The 22,676-nt window shown below is 33.5% G+C and overlaps 1 protein-coding gene across 1 annotated transcript; it reads right to left on the bottom strand.

Annotated features, from left to right (window-relative positions):
- Positions 1 to 1,812: 1,812 nt before the first annotated feature.
- On the bottom strand, positions 1,813 to 21,374 carry LOC127723677 (YTH domain-containing family protein 2-like). Its single transcript, XM_052230413.1, has 5 exons — positions 21,160 to 21,374; positions 20,979 to 21,003; positions 18,046 to 18,122; positions 12,397 to 13,795; positions 1,813 to 2,842 (listed from the first exon to the last, which is right to left on the bottom strand). Exons 1-4 carry the CDS (start codon positions 21,178 to 21,180, stop codon positions 12,416 to 12,418), a joined length of 1,503 nt encoding a protein of 500 aa, XP_052086373.1. The 5' UTR covers positions 21,181 to 21,374; the 3' UTR covers positions 1,813 to 2,842; positions 12,397 to 12,415.
- Between the last annotated feature and the right edge of the window lie 1,302 nt (positions 21,375 to 22,676).

Genomic DNA, 22,676 nt, shown 5'->3' on the forward strand with positions numbered 1-22,676 from the left:
CCATACACTTACACACAAGTTATTGTCTGGAAGTTACAAAAATGCTTATTTTTGGCCCCTTTTTGGCCCCTAATTCCTTAACTGTTGGTACCATAACCCCCAAAATCAATCCCCACCTTCCTTTTGTGGTATTGAACCTTATGGTAAAATTTCATGGAGATCCATTCACTTAAACTAAAGTTAGAGTGCGAAAACCAATGTGTCTTCGGACGACGACGACAACGTCATACCAATATACGACCAAAAAATTTTTAATTTTTGCGGTCGTATAAAAAGGAGTTCACGTTAGTAGATATAAACAATTCACCAAAGTTTCATGCATATTGGTTAAAGTGTTTTTGAATTAATGTCCGACATATTGACGACGGACACATGGTCAACTGTATACCATAATACATCCCGTAAACGGGCGTATAAAAATGTATGTTATATAATTATTGTGACACTTTGTGAATTCTGGTATGTCAACCGTATGATATATATTGGTATGTCTACAGAATGATATATATTATATATCATACTGTAGACATACCAGAATTCACATGTGCCACAAAAAATGCATATATACTTAATTTGAATTAAGTTTTTGTTCTTTATTTTTTATTTTCTATTATGGTTTTCAAAATTTAAGACAATAAATTGCATTTGAAAACCTATGTTCTATCTTTTACACTTTAGCTGTGGCGATTATGTAGTTTGGTATGAATATCATATTTGCTTATTCTGTAATTGTCCCTGTAATTAGCGATTTATTTGTGAGAGTAGTTTCCCTTATGGAGGACAATAAAGAGCTGCATAGAGCAAAATTCATGTCATCATTAACATATTTAAATGGATTGAGTTGACATTGATTCTTTTATGCTCAATGCTTTCAATATCAAGTAATCAAAAACAAATGGGACACAGATGATGCCCCCGCTTGCATATATAACGTTATAAAGGGACATAACTCAAGAACTGTAGAATTGACGCTACCCAAATTTGTACTTGATCTGACTTTGTGGTAGTAAGCATTGCTTATAAGTTTCATAACATTTATTTGAGGCAAACCTAAGTTAATGAATGGAAACGAAAAATTCAAAAATTTTTCCATTTGTAAAGGGCAGAACTCTAGAATGGTAAAGTGAAGCCACCAAAATTCGAACTTGATCTGAGTTTTGTGCTAATTAGCATTGTGCATAAGTTTCATAACATTTGGTTGAGGCAAACTTAAGTTAGAGAACAGAAACCAATATTTAAGCAATTTTTCCATTTGTAAAGGGGCATAACTCTAGAACGGTAAAAGTGACGCCACCAAAATTCAAATTTGATCTGTGTATTGTGGTAATAAGCATTGTGTATAAGTTTCATAACATTTGGTTGAGGCAAACTTAAGTTAGAGAATGGAAACCAATATTGGGACATACGTAGAGACTGACAGGAGTACAACTTAATGACCCCTCTACGGCGGGGGCAAATAAAAAAAGTTTTTTAAATGTCTATATCGGTACATCATTTATACTTATCAATTCATGCTTAGCATGGCCAATGCTCAGGCCATTATGTCTGGTATAGAACAAATGTACAATTAGCATGATAAGCAAAGAGAAACCACTGGTGTTAAAAATGTGTTATAAGAGAATCAGATCAGTAATTGGAAAATAAATTATTGGTTCAGGGATTTCTGAATTTTTTCAAAGAAGATTATTTGGGATGATGACGACAAGAGTGGACACACAGAAATGTCTCGCCTGTCCCCCCTTTTAGGCGAGATGGGGAGTAAAACTTTGCAGCAGATGTAATGCAAGAACTAGATTCGAATAATATGTACTATTTCTCATGTTTTGTAAGTATTTTATTTTGACTTTTAACAGAAACAAACTGCTACTGTTTAATTTGTGTTTAAAAAAAATCACAGATTTGTTGTTGGTGAAACCCCCCATTTAATGTCCTCACCACTGCACTAATTCTCACAAACCCATGCACAAAACATGTACATGTAAAATTGTTTCATTATATCTCAGTACACTACCGAACTCAGCGAAATGTTAGTAATTTGGTCCTAGCTTTGATTTGTCTTTCAATTGTTTCATAATTAAAGCTGCACATTATTTTCTTGTATAAAAACTCCATTGCACTAATGACGATGTTTGGGGAAAAACTGTTTTATAATCTGTCTACCCGAGACTGTTTATATTGTTCGTGTCTCCATGGATACGTAAAAATATCTTTTCCCCTCTGAAATGAGAATAATCTTCAAAACACAGTTTTCTTGAATTGTCTAAATACTGATACATAACACAGAAGTTTTATCTTTGAAGTTGGATGTCATCTCATTTTCAATAATGAATCACACGCAGGTTGTGTGTCTATTGGGACATTACGTCAGTTTTTCATACATTTTCCCTGAGGTGTAATGCACTGTCTGTTTCACAATCCACAATGAATCAATAAATGCCATCATTGTCCTCGTATACTACTCCCGTCTTTCAGAAAATGAAAGTACAACACATTTTGAATTTTCCTTCTTTCTTGAATTGGAAGGAAATTGTTTTGTCGATTTGAAAATATTGTACAAGAACACATTCAAAACGCAAGAAGAAGCACAATGGTCGATTCTTTTGCTGGAAGGGTTTACAGTCGTTCACTGCGACCAGTAAAATTTGTAAAATGAAATTCATAATGAACATAAAATCACGATGCATTATTTCCTTAGTTGATAAGATCATGTTGAGCGGAAATGAAATAATTATGAAGTTTGAAATTATTGTCTAAGCTAACATTTCATTATAGATTATATATTCTGAAGATTTAAAAGTTTTATCAAAATGCTTGCTGGATAATCCAAATATCTTCAAATTACCTGAAAAAGAAAGAAAAAGAGTTTAAAACATTGTTAAGCTAGCCTAATGAAAGTAACATACTTGCAAAATATGATGAATTGATAGGCAACCACAGGGAATTCTAAGTGGCAGCCCAGACAGTTTCAAGAGAACCACATTAACTAAAGTTCATTAATTTACTCATATATTCTTATTTCTATCACAGGTTTCCGTGTAGCAATAAATGTGCTTCGCTAAGGGGTTGCTGGATACGACCGCAGAGGTCCAACCCTCAACAGTTGGGGTAAAAATGGACACAATATTCAATCTTGATACAGGTCTGAATTTGGATTGTTATTTTAATAAAATTGTTATTTTAATAAAATGCTCCGCTGGGGCCCAGCTTGATACGACCGCAGAGGTCGAACCCTGAACAGTTGGGGCAAGTATGGACACAACATTCAAGCTTGATACAGCACTGAATTTGGATTGTGATTAAATATTTGACACAGCATAGGTTTCTGACACAGAATGAATGTGGTCTAAGAACTTATTAATATTTAATTTACCTATTCAAACCATATCATTATTATTTGCTTTTATATATAAATCAGAAATAACCAATTTTAAAATGGAAAATTTTAAAGAAAAAAAAAATCCCTCCACTAAATTTTTTGAACCCCATTATGATTCATCACCCCCAAACTCAATCCCAGCCTTCCCTTTGTGGTATGGTACCTTGCAGTACAATTTCAGAGAGATCCATACACTTGAACACAAGTTATTGTCTGAAAACTAGAAAAATGCTTGTTTTTAGGCCCCTTTTTGGCCCCCAATTCCTAAATGTTTAGAGCAATTACCCCTAAACTCAAACCCAGCTTTCCTTTTGTGATATGGAACCTTGTAGTACAATTTCATAAAGATCCATACACTTACACACAAGTTATTGTCCTGAAACTAGAAAAATGCTGGTTTTTTGCCCCTTTTTGGCCCTAAATTCCTAAAATTTTGAGGCAATTACCCTCAAACTCAATCCCAGCCTTCCCTTTGTGGTATGGTACCTTGCAGTACAATTTCAGAGAGATCCATACACTTGAACACAAGTTATTGTCTGGAAACTAGAAAAATGCTTGTTTTTTGCCCCTTTTTTGGCCCCAAATTCCTAAACTTTAAGGGCAATTACCACCAAACTCAAACCCAGCTTTCCTTTTGTGATACCTTTTGTGATATGGAACCTGGTAGTACAATTTCATAAAGATCCATACACTTACACACAAGTTATTGTCCTGAAACTAGAAAAATGCTTGTTTTTCGCCCCTTTTTGGCCCCCAATTCCTAAAATTTTGAGGCAATTACCCCCAAAATCAATCCCAGCATTCCCTTTGTGGTATGGTACCTTGCAGTACAATTTCAGAGAGATCCATACACTTGAACAGAAGTTATTGTCTGGAAACTAGAAAAATGCTATTTTTGGCCCCTTATTTCTAAACGTTTTGGGCAATTACCCCCAAACTCAATTCCAGCTTTCCCTTTGTGATATGGAACCTTGTAGTTCAATTTCAGAAAAATCCATTTACTTACACGCAAGTTATTATCATGAAACTAGAAAAATGCTTGTTTTTTGCCCCTTTTTTGGCCCCTAATTCCTAAAATTTTGCGGCAATTACCCCCAAAATCAATCCCAGCATTCCCTTTGTGATATGGAACCTTGTGGTACAATGTCAGAGAGATCCATACACTAACACACAAGTTATGTCTGGAAGTTACAAAAATGCTTATTTTGGGCCCCTAATTCCTTAACTGTTGGTACCATAACCCCCAAAATCAATCCCAATCTTCCTTTTCTGGTATTGAACCTTATGGTAAAATTTCATGGAGATCCATTCACTTAAACTAAAGTTAGAGTGCGAAAACCAATGTGTCTTCGGACGACGACGCCAACGCATACCAATATACGACCAAAAAATTTTTAATTTTTGCGGTCGTATAAAAAAATATTTGACACATTATAGGTTTCTGACACAGAAAAAATGTAGTCAAAGAACTTGAAATTGGTTATATGATTTGAATTTATATTCAATTGAAGATTTCTTGCTGTTGTGCAATACACTGTGCTGTTGTGCAATACTTAGTAAATCTGTTTTCAGACTAAATACAAAGAATTAGCAAAATAAATTGTGACCCCCAATTTTTTTTATAGAAAATTGATAATTTTTTAAATCTTGAGGAAAAATAAAATGACCCCCCCCCCCCCCCCCCCTCCCCAAAAAAAATTGACAAGTACCCCAAAAATGAATCCCAACCTTCTACTTGTGGTATTGAACCTTGTGGTACAATTTCAGAGCAATCCTGAAACTAGAAAAAGGCTTGTTTTCAGCCCCTAATTTGTCCTGAAACTAGAAAAATGCTTGTTTTGGGCTCCTAATTCCTAAACAGTTGGGACCATCACCCCAAAAAACAATCCCAACCTTCCTTTTGTGGTATTCAACCCTTATATTAAATTTCATAGAGATCCATACACTTAAACTAAAGTTATTGTCCAGAAACCAAATGTCTAAAGATGACGACATGATAGCAATTTACGAACGCTATCTTTTTGCGGTCATGTAAAAACTAAATCAGCTGTGTTCATTAATATATTTTCCCAAGTGCAAATACTTAACATAGCAAACATTATATAAACTGTTAACACAGAGATATGTCTCGCTTATTTGTTATTCTGATAATGCAAATGTTGAAATTAAAATAGCAATACTTTAACATGTAAGTTATGCAAATATTCAAAGTCAATGAACCATGACTGAAGGTACAGGGCTAAACAATCTCCATGGAAATGGGATGTGCCAATGCTAATACAACTGCAAACCAAATACCATTGACTTTTCATAAGTCGTTCCCTTTAAACAAACCTAAACACAAACATTAACTTGTAAACTATGTAAAAGTTTCAAAGTCAATGAACCATAATTAGGGGTGGGGTTATATAATCTCCATGGAAATGAAACTTCCATATGCCAATACATTTGCATACTGAATATCATTGACTTTAAATTAGTGGTTCATCTTAAACTGACCTAGTCTCAAACTAATACATGTAAACTAAGTAAAAGTTTCAAAGTCAATAGACCACGACTGAGGGGTAAGGACCAAATATTCTCCATGGAAATGAGATGTGTTAATGCTTATACAACTGCATACCAATTATCATTGACCTACCACTAACAGTTCCCCTTAAACTGACCTAATCACAAACAAATACATGAAAACTAAGCAAAGTTTCAAAGTCAATAGACCTTGACTGAGGGGGTAGGGCCAAATAATCTCCATGGTAATGAGATGTGCCAATGCTAATAAAACTGCATACCAAATATCATTGACCTACCACTAGGTGGTTCCCCATAAACTGACCTAATCACAAACTAATACATGTAAACTAAGCAAAGTTTCAAAGTCAATCGACCTTGACTGAAGGGGCGGGGCCAAAAAATCTCCATGGAAATGAGATGTGCCTATGCTAATACAACTGCAGACCAAATATCACTGACCTACCACTAGTGGTTCAACATGAACTAGACCTTATCACAAACTAATACATTGTTGACGCCGCAGCCAACTCAACCCTAATTGCCATTTTTTGGTGTTGATTTAACTTTTAGTTTTGGTGCATAAAGTGTTTTGAGGAAATCATGCTTTTGTCTCATCTTTCATAAATCTATGGTTTTTTGTTGGACAGATTTCCTCTCAAATATAAATGATGGCCAGAGGACTGTTCTTGTGTATACATGGTATAGTCCAAGTCAGATCATGGACATGTGTTGTTTTTTATTTTATCTAATATGTTTGTTAATTCCTTCGAGCTTTTTTGTATGTTTCACTATTTCAAGTTCTGTGTCAAAGATGGTTTCTTAACACCAAAGTATTTAGTTATTGATGTAAAATATTTCAAAATATTTTATCTGCTTTTGACAATTTTTGTTTTATTGTAAATAATAAGGAGTGAATTGCAAAATCCTAATCAGTCTCACAGATGCATTTGTATATCAAATCCTAGGTAATTGACTACACTAGTAGCTTCTGAAACATATTTAAACACGAGCATCCAACACTTAAGGCAACTAAGCAAACATCCATCAGATTAAAAAAAAATTATTAGCTTTAAAGGCCATTGGTTTTCTCATGGATTTGTTTTATAATTTGTTACCCCAGTTTACTATCCAGTATGAGGGTCTGGATTGGTTTTACAGAATAGAGAATAATGGCATCCAAATATAATGAATAGAAATAAATGAGCAAATAAGATAAATAAACTGTTGACACAGAGATATGTCTCGCCTATTGGCATAAAATTCAGAAAAAGACAATCTGATGGACAGCAACATTGCTTATTAATTCAGTCACTGGACCATGATCTAGTGGGCAGGGTCTGAAAATGGTAGATAAAATGAGATGTACAGACAGTAATGTAACTTTATAGAAGGTAGTGTTGCGATTGTAAGTAGTTCCTATCAATCTAACTTAAGCAGAAAACTTAACATTGAAAATTGCTTATTAATTGGCTGGACCATGACCTAGGAGACAGGGCCTTGAAATAGTGGTCAAGCTGATATGAACTGATAGTAATGCAACTTCATACAAAATATCACTGATCTATCACAAGTAGATCTAATCAAAATAACTTCAGCAGAAAACTTAACATTGAAAATTGCTTATTAATTGAAAGTCACTGGACCATGACCTAGGGGTCAGGGCCACAAAATAGTCAGTAAAACTGATATTGTACTGTTAGTAAGTAGTGCAACTTTATATTAAATATCAATTATCTATCACAAGCAGTTCCTATCAAACTAACTTCAGCAGAAAAACTAAACAATTGTTGAGGCTGCCGTCATTGTTGCAGGCGAGACAAAAATCAGTATTTTTAAAGATTCAAATAAAAATTTTTAATACAGAAAAAAACTTAACAATTGTTGAGGCTGTCATCATTGTTGCAGGCGAGACAAAAATCAGTATTTTTAAAGATTCAAATAAAAATTTTAATACAGAACTTAAGAATTCCTCAATCCAGATCCTTCAGTTTGAATTTGGTCATTTGACCTGTAGTTAACATACTTCCACTTTTTTCATTTTTATATGCACTACATAATCACCTTTCAGTAACAAGACTGCATTCCATCTTGCCTGCTTTACTTATAACGAATGGATTGAATTCATGTTGAAAGATGAATGTTGACTTCAAGTACATTATTAATATTTCAAGTAAATGAGGTAAAGGTCAGATGAATCCTGCCAGACAGACATGTACACCATTTACTCCATATGCCAAATCTATTTGATCACTGCTTATTATAATTAAAATCTAGTATTTTAGAACACCTTGCCAAGAATTTTAAACTGACCAATTCAATGAACCATGAAAATGGAAGTCAAGGTCAGATGAACCCCAACAGAGGGACATGTACGCCTAAAACCAGAGAATAGGACCTTTGCACGGAAACTTAACATTCAACCAATGAACCATGGAATTGCAGTCAAGGTTAGTTACATTATGACAGACTGATATGATACTAACTATAATTTGATACACCAAATTATCATGAATGGAATGAAGCAGTTAACCCAAACATGAAAACTATATCAATTATATATAAACATTGTAGTTAGTGACCAATTACTCCAAAGGTTATGCTGGTTTTTTTCTCATTCTGAAATAATCTTTTTATCATGCAAAGCAAGAAATTATTTTAAGAACTCAACATTAAATTTAATGGCAAATACTTGTAATCATTTTTATTTCCTCTTCCCTGACCATTATTTTTTTTTTAGAAAAACACACTTCACTTTCCAGAGTTAAATGGTCATTCCCTGTAAATATAGCACAAGAGATCTGGACTTTACAATGAAAACTCCTACATTGACAAGACGTCAAGGTAAAGCGAACCTTGTATTCTGAATACATGTACCAAATATTCCATCACAAGTAAAAAATTCACTCAATAAATTTTTTTTTCTGCAGTCACTGAACCATGAAAATGACACCAAGGACACTAGACAAATGATATATATATGGCAGACAGGTATCATATATTAGAATTCGTGAAGGCACCAGTATACAAGGTTTATAGTATCCAGCTATTCTACCTTTAGAAATATATAAAGCTTTATACAAATAGTTTACACCCTTGCTGATATCCCTACGTCTTGCATCCTGTGATAGGCTATATATAGTCTGTAATGATACAAACCTTGATCAAACAATAAAAAAATAACAGAATATTTGTACAGTAAAACCTGCCTTGTAAAATACAGTATATAAATTTGAAATTCTGAGTTATTTTTGTCTTGCAAAAATAAACAAACATTTTTGTAATTTAATTAAATGCTCTTTTCTATCCTTACAACATGTATGGAAACTCCATATACAAAATTTTTGCTAACCTAGGTGAAAGTCAAGAAATTGATGTAATAGTTATCATAAATCATGCAGGCTAAAAGATGGAAAGAACGGGTCTATCATTAACAGAGGACATGTTAAAAGGCTTCAAGATCAGGGTACCACAAAAACATAATATTAATTAATAAACGAGGTCAGATGGATAAACATGTAAAAAGTATCCTACTACTATCACATTTGTTCCAACAAATAAAATTATTAACTATGGAACCTACTATCTTGATCCTTGGATATTTGTAATGATACAAGCTGGACAAAAACTGAAAATTCAATGTCATTAGGCTCAATAAAAATTCATCAGAAAAGAATATAACAGAGTGGTGTGTCAGATCCTGGTCAATGAAGCATGGACACCAGTACTTTTTGAAACAAAACCCATTGTATTTCTTGAACTTCTAACAAATCAATCATAATGTTGTCAATGTTTGCATTTTTTTATTTAGGTGTCTTACTTTTTTTAATGACAACGACATCAAGGTCAGATAAACCCTGCTGCACAGATATGTACACCTAAAAATCATTCCATACACCATATATAGTTTACAAAAAAACCCTTTACATGCTTAAACCAAATATTGTTATATAGTTATCCTATTACTAATCAGTGGGAAAATCACAGACAAAAAAAAACCACAAGTCACAAAACCATGAAAATAAGGTCTAGGATGATGGAAATACAACAGCTTGAGACTTCTTTACATAAGGCATCTGTATAAAAGGTTTGAAGCATCCACGACCCTCTGAAATATAAAGCTTTATACAAATAGTTTTACGAAGACACTGATGAATTGTAATCCCAAGGTCTTGCATTCTGCTTCTTTTCGTTGCAGGCAGTACAATAAAGAACTGTGCCATGAGCACCTGATACACTCATCTTTACGCTTAAAATGAATTTATACGATCAAATAGAAATACTGTGAGCACTGCTCAGACATAGACCCCCCCCCCCCCCCCAAAAAAAAAAAGACATGCACACAGTGGTACCCATTGACACATTGAATAAATTTGGAACTATTAAGGCTACCACGAGTTTAACTACATGCAAGTTAGTGGCCTCAATTTTTTTAACAAATAAAATTCTATTAAACATCCAAAGTGTAAAAAATATAAAGTTCAATAACTTCGCAATGTCATATATACCAGAAATCTATAACAACAAGCATTCTGAGAGAACTGCATGGCAATACATAGTCCTCTACCTGTTAAAAATTCATTGTACTGGAACAAAATGCTAACTTGATCTATAACTGGTCATGGTGTAAACTATATAACAAATAACAAGTCAATATCTTCAAGCATGACGAAAAAAGTGTGGAAAACTAATTATTTGAGTGAATTTTCTAAGTCCAAAGACCATAACTCTGCACAAAATCATCAGACCTGAACAAAATTTCGAACTTGATCTGTAACTTGATTATAAAACAATACACCAAATATCAAATCAATATCTTCAAGCACACAGAAAAAAAAGTGTGGAAAACTGATTTGCCAGACTGGCGGATGGACAGACAGACAGATGGAGCAAACCTAAAGTCCCCTTTTTGTTGGTAGGGGACTCAAAACAAAAGGGAGCTTATTTCAATAGATATAAACAAGTCACCAAAGCTTCATGAAAACTGCACAAAACGTTTTTGAGTTATTGTCAGGAAACTGGAAAATCACCCCTTTTTCTTGAATAAAGTCCCAATACTCCCAAAACATAAAAGCATTCTTTTTTTTAAATTGAAAGAGAACTTATGTCAATATATATGAACAATCCACCAAAGTTTTATGAAAATTGCTAAAAGCATTTTCAAGTTATAGTCGGAAAACTTGAAAATCTATTTTTTAAGAATAAAATACCTTAACTCGAAACCAAAAATTTTGTAAAATACGTCAATAGATATAAACAATTCTTCAAAGTTTCATAAAAATTGGTGTAAGCGTTTAGAGATTAAGATCAGAAATTAGTGCAAACAAATAATATTACTAGTGTTTTCTTAAAAAATATGCTAATATTAAGAGGCTCTCAAGTGCCTGAATTGCTCAATAGAAAAAAATGTGGTATTTTGATATCTACATGTACATGTAATAGTATTTTCTAAATTTTTCACAATTCAAAGATGTTTCGGAAAAAAATTACTCAATTTCAAATTAAAAGATTTTTGAGACCTTTCAGATCAAATCAAGGGGAATATATTGTGTAACAGGATCATATTTAAACTTTAGTAATTAATGAACAAAATAAAAGATGTAATTGAAAAAAAATATATCTCCAAATGGACAACCCCTCATAAATTGCTATGTCCTTCTAAAAAGCCATCACAATATCGGACCAATGACAGAGTTTGTAGGTCTCAAATTGCTAATTTATCAACAAAACAGTTTACAATTTCTATTTATCCATTAATTTTCAGAAACATCAAAAGTTACTAGAAACCATCATTTAAGGGCAATAACTCTTGTAAGCATTAAAGCAAACAATGGTTTCAGTCAATTCAGCATTTTTTGTAAAACTTGCATTACTGACATTTGGTTTCTACCTGTATAATGGGCAATAACTCCAATGAGTCATAGGATATTTAGATGTACATTCTGAGCATTTTTGCCCTTTCAGATTTCTTCCATCTGTTATGATTTAATAGGAATAAGACATTCGAGTTGCCCAATAGACCCCAACTTAATTTGAATTACGATTCAAAGAACTTCATGATGAAAACAATGTGAAAAAAAATCATGACCTACCAACCCTATTTATTTGGAGCATGCAACGGAGAAACACACCCTTTTTTTTTTTATTTTGGCCTGATGACAACAGATGCCAAGTGATGACAAATCTCCTACATGTATGTCCCGTTTGGTCAGGTTAGGTGCTCTTAAAAAGTTGAAGACAGGTCACAGGACAAACATTGCAAGCTTATTATTTATAGATTACTTTTATCATTAACTGAAAGATAAACAGCCAAAATCTTGCAATAAAAGGTGATTTAGCCAGCTACTGACTTCTAAGGAAAACACTAAATAATCAAAATTCTTTTAAGAGTGCTTATCAATTTGCCCTTTGTTACACAGGTTTTACTGTACAAATGGAGTATCTTCTTCTGTAGCTAGCCTGAAACAAAAACTTCTTTTATTTAATTTGGTTCACTTCAGCAGGACACCTACCCAGTGTCAACAATGGGCTTTATTCAGCACCATTTTTTTTAAATTCTGTGCCTTCCTCCTCTTGCCGTTTCTCATAGTGACTGAAGTCATCAAAAATCGAAGTGCTATGCCTATAATTGTGAAGTATTTTCAGTACTTGCTTTCCCTTTTCCAGCGGCACTTCTTGCGTATCCCTGGAGTTTGTAACAGGCTTGTTTTCATTATTCTCCAGTCTTATGTGTCTGAGGTGACCGTTTGGAACGTCCTTCACATAGATCCATTTCACCTCAAACTGTCCCTTCCACTTATCCTGTGCCCATACACCCACATCTGTATTGAATTCCACATTTGTCATCATTTGGGCCATTCCACAGAAATGTCCACTTCCGTTGACACTATAGAAAAGAAATATTGGTCCTTTTCCTTCACGTTCCTTGTATGCCGCGTCCAAACGTTTGTTTCCCTGTTCAGTGCTACACCATACACTATACTTAATTGAACGGTGGATATCGTCCTCCGAGTAGCTCTTGATAATGAAAAATCTTGCCCCTTTTGGATTCAAATTGAAATCCTTTGGATTATATTGATTAGCCGACTTGAGCTTGTCCAAAACAGGATTGGGTGGAAGTGCAGATGTTGCACTTGAAACATTCGCCTGTCCAGAGCTACTAGAAGCACTGTTCGATTGATTAGTGTTTCCTGAATAATTAGAATTCATTGACCTACTACGAGGTGCACTCCAAGATCGTCCTCCGTGTTGATTTCCTTGCTTTCCGGCCACATTGTTCCTTGTATCCCAAGTTCCAATGTCCATATTTTGCTTTTTCGGATTCATTGGAGCTCGGGGAATAGAACCTGGTTGAATCTTAGGCTGGGGACGAGCTGGCTGACTTGCAATTGCAGCCCAAGAAGTCTTCTTAGGAGCCTGCTGCCCGGTAGAGACAGGTCCCACGGGAGGTGCAACGTTACTAGCGTCCCCACCTAACTGTCCAGCATCCATATATCCATTGTCCATTCCTTTATCCCCTGCAATTGTCATTCCTTTAAGTCCCTGTTCCACACTGTTCATAGACGGATCACGTTCAAATTCTCCATTCATTTGTGCGTATGGATCAGCGGGTATCATTTGCTCTTGTCTGTAATAGTCCTCTGGATTAGGATAACGAGTGTCTTTTCTACCCTGTCCTCCATTGCTCCAGTAATCACTTCCTGAATATTCAGTCCATCCAAATTGAGGGTATCCGAAACCACTGAACATTCCATTATAGTCATAACTACCAAATGAAAGCATTGTAGCATCGCCACCGTTTGACCAAGCACCTTCACCTAGTCCTTGTCCAAGATACGGAAATGACATGGTTGGATTATAGTAACTAGGCATGAATGGGTCTGGGCTCGACATTGGTCCTGCACTGTATCCCTGTTTTAAAAATACATCAGATATTATTAATCAACAATCTGAAATGACTTTTACCTTATATCATCTGTCTGTACACATGTTAAGTACGAATTCAGTGATCTCTCCATTCATTTGTCATAAATATATGCCTATTGTTATCTCACAGACAACACAGACCAACATAAATTTTAACTGTTAATTCACATCAAGAGAGAGGCTTGTCTATCAGACATAAATTATTTTCAATGTAAATTTCAACCATGTTAAGGCCAAGTCTGTTTTTACTATCAGGGTCTGACAGTTCTTATTTTTAAAACAGAAAATAAATGGGGAATGTGTCCATGTCCTTCCATATAACGTTATAAAGGGGCATAACTTGAGATCATTTAAAGTGACACTACCAAAATTTAAAACTTGATCTGAGTTTTGAGGTTATAAGCATTTTGTATAAGTTTCATAACAATTGGTTGAGGCAAACTTAAGTTAGAGAACAGAAACAAAAAATTCAGCAATTTTTCCATTTGTAAAGGGCATAACTGTAGAACAGTGAAACTGATGCCACCAAAATTCAAACTTGATCTGTGCTTTTTGATAATAAGCTTTGTGTATAAGAGCCATAACATTTGGTTGAGGCAAACTTAAGTAAGAGAACGGAAACGGAAAATTCAGCAATTTTTCCATTTGTAAAGGGGCACAACTCTTGAAAGGTAAAAGTGACCCCACCAAAACTCAAACTTGAACTGTGTTTTGTGGTAATTAGCATTGTGTTTAAGTTTCATAACATTTAGTTGAGGCAAACTAAATTAGAGACCAGAAACCAATTTCGGGACATATGGACGTACATGGGTAAAACTTAATGCACCCTTCCGCTTTGGCGAGGGCATAAAAAGAAAGAGCAAGACTCATTTAAGACAATTATCAATGATGCATCATCATGCTTTGTCTGATAAATTCTTAAAACTTGTTTACAAAGGTGTTTTACCTGGGCAAATAGAATGAAAGATATTAACAGTGAATTCATAAACTTTCATGTGAACAGACAGTGAATTGTTCATAATTTAGTATATTTAAAATGTTTGTGTACAAAGCAAGTGTACAGTAATGTTTTAATTGCCTTTATTTAAGACATGAATTTTAAATCTTTGATAAGGTTTAATGCACTGATTGATCTAAGGCCAAATAAAAATATATGTGTGGTTCAAGTTACCCAACCGACCCTAAAACTTTTTTTTTTATTCTGTAAAATATATTTTCAAGTTCTGAACGATCCCATTTTGTGGAATGTGAACATCAATAATTAAATTCACAAACTTCTGTCATCTGAATTTCCATAAAAAGTATTTACTTCGGCTAAAAATGTAACAAATTCTCACCAGAATGCAACAAAATTAACTAAAAATGTAACATGTCTGTTTATTTTACAACCAAACATAAAGAAAATAGCGAACTTCCAGTAGGAGCATGTAAAATACTGGAATCGGACTCGGGGAACACACAATTTATTCCGGATTTGACAATATAAAAAAAAGGCCGACGTACTGACCCTATCTTTTTTTGAGGCTGTAACTGGAACCACACATATATTTTTACTTGGCCTTAAACACATTATTAAGGCCAAATAAAAATATATGTGTGGTTCCAGTTACCAGATCGACCCTAGAATTTTTTTTGCAATTTCTAAAAAATAAAATGTTGGTGAATGTGAACTTCAAATTATTAAATTAAGACTTCTGTCACCTAAATTTCCATTAGAAGTAACCACTTGGCTAAAAATGCGCAACAAAATTAACTAAAAACGTAACATGTCTGTTTACATTACAACCAAACATATTCAAAATATCCAACTTCCAGTAGAGGAGTCACTCAAAAAAAAATAAATGCCAACTGACCGACCTTTTCTTTTTCAGGCCTTATATAGTGTCATTATATGGCAGGTCTCACTAGTAGAGCAGGGATCTGCTGACCCTCCAAGAGCACCCAAGATAGAATCCAATTTTTGGTGGTTAATGTTGCTTAGTGTGTTGTGTTTTGAGGACGGCTATCTGTAATTGCCTTGTTTTTCTTTTGGCCATGACTGTTTCAGGTTTTTCTTTTACTTATTGGTTTTTATTACTTATTACTAACATGTTTCAATGGATATGTAAATATTAGTCTTCTCACAGGATATACATGTATATACAACGCAATCATAGGTTTGAACGTTGTTTTCAATTTAGACTTTTTTATATATTGGAGACCTACATACAGTCAGGGGTAAAACTTGTACAAGTGTTTTACTGGTACAGGTAGATTATTTTGGAGGTAAAGTCATATCCCTAAGACTTTAAGATTTATTTTATTTTTTGTCTGTGATGTATAGTTGTCTTTACTATTCATAAAAGTATAATTTCATGCACAATGAAAATCTCCTTGTCTTATCTTCAAAAAACTGCTAATTTACAAGCCTCCAGGAAGTACTTTTTGAAGACCTTCAACAGTTTACTTAACATTTGTGTGCAATAGGTTTCTTTGTTTATTTTTTTAGATAAAATGTTGAACTCTTAAAAAAAAAATATTTAGGGATGTAAAAAAATTACTTTTGGAGAAGATTGACGGGAGATTATTCAAACCTTGAGAAAAAAAAAAAATCTTACAAATTTACATATAAAAGTAGGTATTATATTTCTTGCATCTTCAGTAAATAAACAGGATGTGTGTAAGTATTACCCCCCACTAACAAATAAATGGTGAACATGTACTAATAACACTTTTCAAAAGACTTGGCCATGTTCTAGCTAGGGGTTTAGGGCAGAGGGACACAGTTAAACAAAGGGCATATAAACATGGTTAATTGTCTGAAAAAGAAAATCTTGATAATGGTTAGGCCACAAAAAAAATATGCTAGGTTCTCAGGCCCCGCCTAAATCTTTAAAACACTCCTGCTTCGACAATTTTTATGGATCTCGGTGGAAATAAGATGTGCCAAAGCTAATACAACTGCATACCAAATATCATTGACCTACCACTAGTGGTTCACCATAAACTAGACCTAACCACAAACGAATAGTCTGTTGACGACGCCGCCGCCGCCGGAAACAGCATATCTGTCTCTCGCTTTTTGACGCCGTCAAGGCGAGACAAAAAAGTGGCCCGAGAACCTAGGCATTTTTTTGGTATGGCCTTAAAGATAAAATTTTAAATAACTGAATATATGAATGTGTTGTTACTGGATGTATAGTATTTTATTGCCGTAAAAAAAAATTCCAGTAGCTTTGACGATTTTTTGCTTTCAAAATACAATAAATTAATTTTCTTTTGAAAAAAAAAACAAAATTGCATAGGACAACCTTTAAAGGCAGTGAGGAGCTGCAGCGCAGGGGAAAAGATTAGCAGGGGCCCAGTAGCCGATGCTACTGAACTTTAGGTTGGGCCCCTAAAACTTTTATGAAAATGACCATAGTGCTTATCTATATTTTCATATTGCGGCAGGTTGGGCCCCTAGTAGGAAAATGATAGTATTATTCCTCTATTTTTGGTAAGCTAAGACACTGCTTATTACAATGTAAAACCATAAATACATGATGGGCTAGAATTCAATAATGGAAAACTGCATATTTCTTACTGTAGATAATTTGTGTATCCTTTCCATTAAATTTAACATGATTTGTATACATAATTTTCAAAAACCAATGTACAAATGTTATTTCAAACAGGAAGTAGGTATCTGACTGATCTGAAAAGCACTCACTCAATGAAACTCATTGTCAATGTCATTTTGCTAAATAAATATGAAGTCATTCTGATAAGTATAACTGAGAAGATATATTTCTTATTTGAAAACATTGAAAATTCAAATTATTGGAAAACAACAAGTAATAAAAAGCTAAAAGATACCAGAAGTTCTTGTTTGAATTGTTTTACATTTGTTATTTCAGGGCCTTATATAGCTGATTATGCGGTATTGGTTTTGTTCATTGTTGAAGGCAGTATGGTGACCTATAGTTGTTAACTTCCATATCATTTGGTTACTGGTGGAGAGTTGTCTCATTGGCAATTTTACCACATCTTTTTATTTTTGTATTATAAGTGTATGATAAATGAAAAGCACATACACCTTTAACCTCATCACTGTCAAGCTACTGCCAAATATAGTCATTCTGTTCAAAAGCTGAACAACCCCTTTAGGACAAAAAATATGTTCAAAATCAAGTGTTTGGTTTAATCCTTGTACAATGTAAATTCATATAAGACTACAAAGACTTGAGAAGTCTAGTTTTTTGTCATCTTTATACCTGATGTTGGGGTGGTTGTTGAAGATAAGGTTCAAATTCCTCGTCTTTCACAGTTTCTTTAGCTTGTCCATTTGCCACTGAAAATAAATTTTAAACTATGGTATAGTTCTATGTAGTTATTTATCTTAATGATCGAGGGTATACAGTTTTTGTGGAGATTGAAGATAGGTCGTTTGCTATTTTTAATGAGTTGATTTTTGGTAGCCAATCATATATATCTATTGTAACAACGTACATTGTATCAAGGGTTTGCAATGTTTATTGAGTTGGTTAATCGTAGATTGTATCTATTGTAATGATGGAGGGTTTGCATTTTTTTTATTGAGTTGATTTTTGGTTATATAATTATCAATTGTGATAAATTGTATCAAATATTACAATAGATGTCTTGGATTGTTTTATTGAGTTATATTAGAAGAAAATGAAATCAATTGTTCAATCAATCCATCAATTTTTGTAAGTCAACTGTTATAGTATGAATGGCTGGTTCAATTCTGTACCTCAATGTTAAATACCACAATATACTGTCATTTTAACGAAAATGTGCAAGACAGGAACCATTAATAACATAGAAAACAATAGAATTAGAAATACTAACCAGAATAACTTTGCAATTCAAATAAGCTTTAACAAAAAGCATAAATAAACGACATAATTTATATCTTCAATAACAAAACACAGAATCCTCATAACTTACTATAATAAATTCAATTATAAATGACTATTATTTTACTTGTTTTTTTACATTAACAGACGTACTGAAATTCATTGTGACTATGAATTGACAACTTGGCTGTCCTATCAGGTTTCTGAAACAGAGATATGTCTTTTCTGTCTGCATAAAAGACTATCTGATGGATAGCAACATACAAATTAATTGAAAGTCGATGGAAAAAAATTAACATTGAAAATTGGTAATTAATTGAAAGTTACTGGACAATGAACTACGGGGACAGGGCCTTAAAATAGTCGTTAAACTGATATGTTCTGATAATAAGATAAGTTTATAGAAAATATCATTGATCTATCACTAGTAGTTCCTATCAAATGAACTTAAGGGGAAAAATTAACAATTGTTAACGCCAACGTCGTCACTAAAAATGTGATACCTACGTCTTGCCTTTTACGACTTTCGTTGTAGGCTAGACAAAAATGAATCTACTGGTTTCAGGGAAAGTCTCTTTTATCTTGTTTGTGAAATGATTTAATTTCGTGTTTGTCTGTGGACATACCCCCCTTTTTCGAAATTATAAGACAATGGCATGCATTGTATTTTTAAAACAGCTGAATAATAATATTTGGAAATGATGACATAATAGCATACCAAAAATATTGTTAGTAAGCTGAAATATATATTTATCTTTTTACATATTTATGTCTTGTAATATTTTTTCCCCCGACCTACGACCCAACTTTTTCATGTGAAAATTGTATATTAAAAACCCCTGGCCTATCCAATGTAGAATAAACAAACACACAGCAATAAATATAAATAGGCTCTCTACTGCCACCCTATCATTGGGAAAAGCAAAATAAGTAGATTTAACAAAAAATTCCTTGTCAGGTTTTTTTACGATCATGCAATTGGGTTAAGGGTTTCAAATCGTATAAGTTGACTGGTTAACTATCATAGCTGATGCAATTTAAAATGTGACAGGACTCTGTGTGGTAGTGTACTTTTTTGTATATTACTGTGGTGTAGTGACGGTGTAGTTTGAATTGTTGTATACATTTATTGTTTAGATTTTAAAAATGCAATATTCCCTTTTGACTGCTCCTTGGCTGCCCGAAACAGTTACATATGCCTTCAAAATATAAAATTGTCACCATAATTATTTGTACTATTGGGAATTATGAAAAAGGAAAGTCGAAATTTTATTTTCATCCTCATATATCATCCAGGGAAGCAAGTTAACTCGTACCATTGTAAACTCGTACCACGTAAACTCGTACCAAAAAAGTTAACTTGTACCAACGTGAACTCGTACCACTGGGAAGTCGTACAAATCAGAACTCGTACCACTGCAAACTCGTACCATTAAAAATATATTCAAAAATACGAATGTTTTATGATTTTTTTTTTTGGTAAACTTAATAAAAAAAGTTGAATTACTTGAATTTTATACTAGATTTTATTTTATGATTATTTTTTTTAAGCTTTATACAAAAAATTAAAATATCTTTGAATTTTATACCAGATTTTAATGAAAACTTAGACAAAAATCAACTTGTTTAATCATATTATTAAATTTTGATTGTTGTTATATAATTTAACAGCTTGGAATTAAATGTATAATGTTTATTATTAAATGAAATTCCTGATTATCAAAACATAAGCTGACATGAGTTGTCTCAAAGCTCACTTTCCTCATAAAATGGGGCATGTTTGTGAGGTTTCTCATAACCACAATGGAAGACGACAATTGTATATGGTGCCACTCTCTGGTTAGACCCCGACAAGAAGCAATAGAGTGTGATGTATGTTCTAAATGGCAACACAGAAAGTGCGGAAATATAGGTAGCTACAAATTGGTCATTGTAATTTCAAATTATATACATTTTACAGACTTAAGAGGTATCGAGTGAAATTAAGTATATATTCATCATTAAACACCATTTGAATGCATTTAAATAAGTTGGTACGAGTTTACAATGGTATGAATTTACCGTGGTACGAGTTTGCATTGGTACGAGTTCTTTTTTAGTGGTACGAGTTGACATTGGTACGAGTTTACAATGGTACGAGATAACTATAATTCTCATCCAACTGCTGAAAGAAACAAATTTTATCCATTACGACCATAAATATATATTCTGGTTCATTTTCAACCTTCCAGTAGTAGATTAGTACTTATTGCATTTTTTATAACCGAAAGTAAAGTGAAATGATTCACCAAATTTCCCACCAAAATTTTTTGTCAATAATAACGTACCTTGATTTGGCTGTCCTTTTCCTCTCTGAGGTTGGAAGTACATGAAAAAGAAATAACACGAAATCAATGGCAAATAACTAATATTAAGATCATCAAGGGCTGAATTAATTTACGTATTAGGGCGTTTATTGATTACAGGAAATTACAAATACATTCACAAAATGGCGCATGGTGACCATACCTGATCAAGACTCGCAGACATTCCACAAAACAAGTTTCCACGTTTGTGTTCGAATTTAAAAATAAGTCTATATTGTCTTTAAAATGTAAGGTTTCTTAAAAACCACACCACTATTTCTGATAATTTGTTGTAAACACTAAATCTGAAGAATTATTTATCAAAGAGCACTTCCCTCCAAGGAACAATGGCGGCGTATATGCATGTGCCTCGTTTCCGTAATATCCACGTGATTGAAAGATGACGTCGACATTAAATTTCCTTATATAAAAAAGGGGGAGCAAAACATTCATTCATTATTCGGATTTATTCTGATTATTGGCCACCTGTGTAATTGACACCACGCAACAGAGATATATTTATGGACATATTTAAATAGGGGAATAGATTTATAATATTTATGATCATTTATTTCTTCTTGAAACAAAAATGAGGGTGGTAAAGGGTTATTTTCGTGCAACGTGTTTTGCCATTTTTATTTCACGTGCAGCTGTGAAAAAGGTTCGTTATTCACCGTGTTTCGTGAAGTCGGTAAAGAAATTTTTAATTGTTCGTTCATCGTGAAATTGCAATTTTATTTCGCGTTCCTCCATGCAGATACCCCCCCCCCTTTTTACGCCCCACAATAATTTTGATTTTTGTTTTTTTTTTCTCACTGTTAATGTTTGTGCGATATTATTGTTTTACCTTCTGAGAGGTCAAACTTAAACTTTGGGGACGATCATTTGAAATTTTTTTTGGGTCTGAGAAAATCAGTAATTACTATTTTAAACTAAGCCTGGTAGTAGGAACTAGTTACTTTGCACACGATGGGATAAAAATGAAAATTCTGCAACAAGAAATGCAGGGGACAGTACTTTTATGTTTTTTCTACTTTCTGAAATGTCCAAAGTTGAGGGGGGGGGGGGGGGGGGCAAAGTTAACTTTCGTAAGTGGTCAAAATATCAAAGTCTATCAAAATTGGCTTCAACAACTAAGTACACCGAATTTAAAGATACATTTTATAGATATGTTAATTGGCTTAATAATATATGCAAGAATGGGTCCCCATTTTTCCATACCCAAGAATGAAGGACACTAATGGCCGATTCAGTGACCCTTATCAGCGACATCCGGGGTGCAATGTTTTTAATGATGTTCGATTAACATAAAAAGTAATGGGAAAATAAATGGGTACCCTTCATCAATTCTTCATATTATTTTTATTAATCATCTGAATTCTTATTAACACATACGACAGAATTCTACATAGATTTACCTTTCTGCATGGTGGTATAAAAAAATCAGTTTATCTTATCTCATTGTTAGGTCTCCGATTTTTTTCAAATTTCATTATCTAAATTCCCTTACTCACATCAGTAAATAACGATGAATTACCTCAAAAGAAACGAGACAGCAGTAACTAAAAAAATTTAAGCACACTTAATATGCAAAGGAAATACTATTAACACTGACATACTGTTGAATACTTCTGTCAAAAAGCTATATTTTGATGTCAGAAAAGTCAGTTTAAATTAAGA

This window comes from Mytilus californianus, unplaced genomic scaffold (assembly GCF_021869535.1).
Source record: "Mytilus californianus isolate M0D057914Y unplaced genomic scaffold, xbMytCali1.0.p SCAF_13, whole genome shotgun sequence".
In the NCBI taxonomy this organism is placed as follows: Eukaryota; Metazoa; Mollusca; class Bivalvia; order Mytilida; family Mytilidae; genus Mytilus; species Mytilus californianus.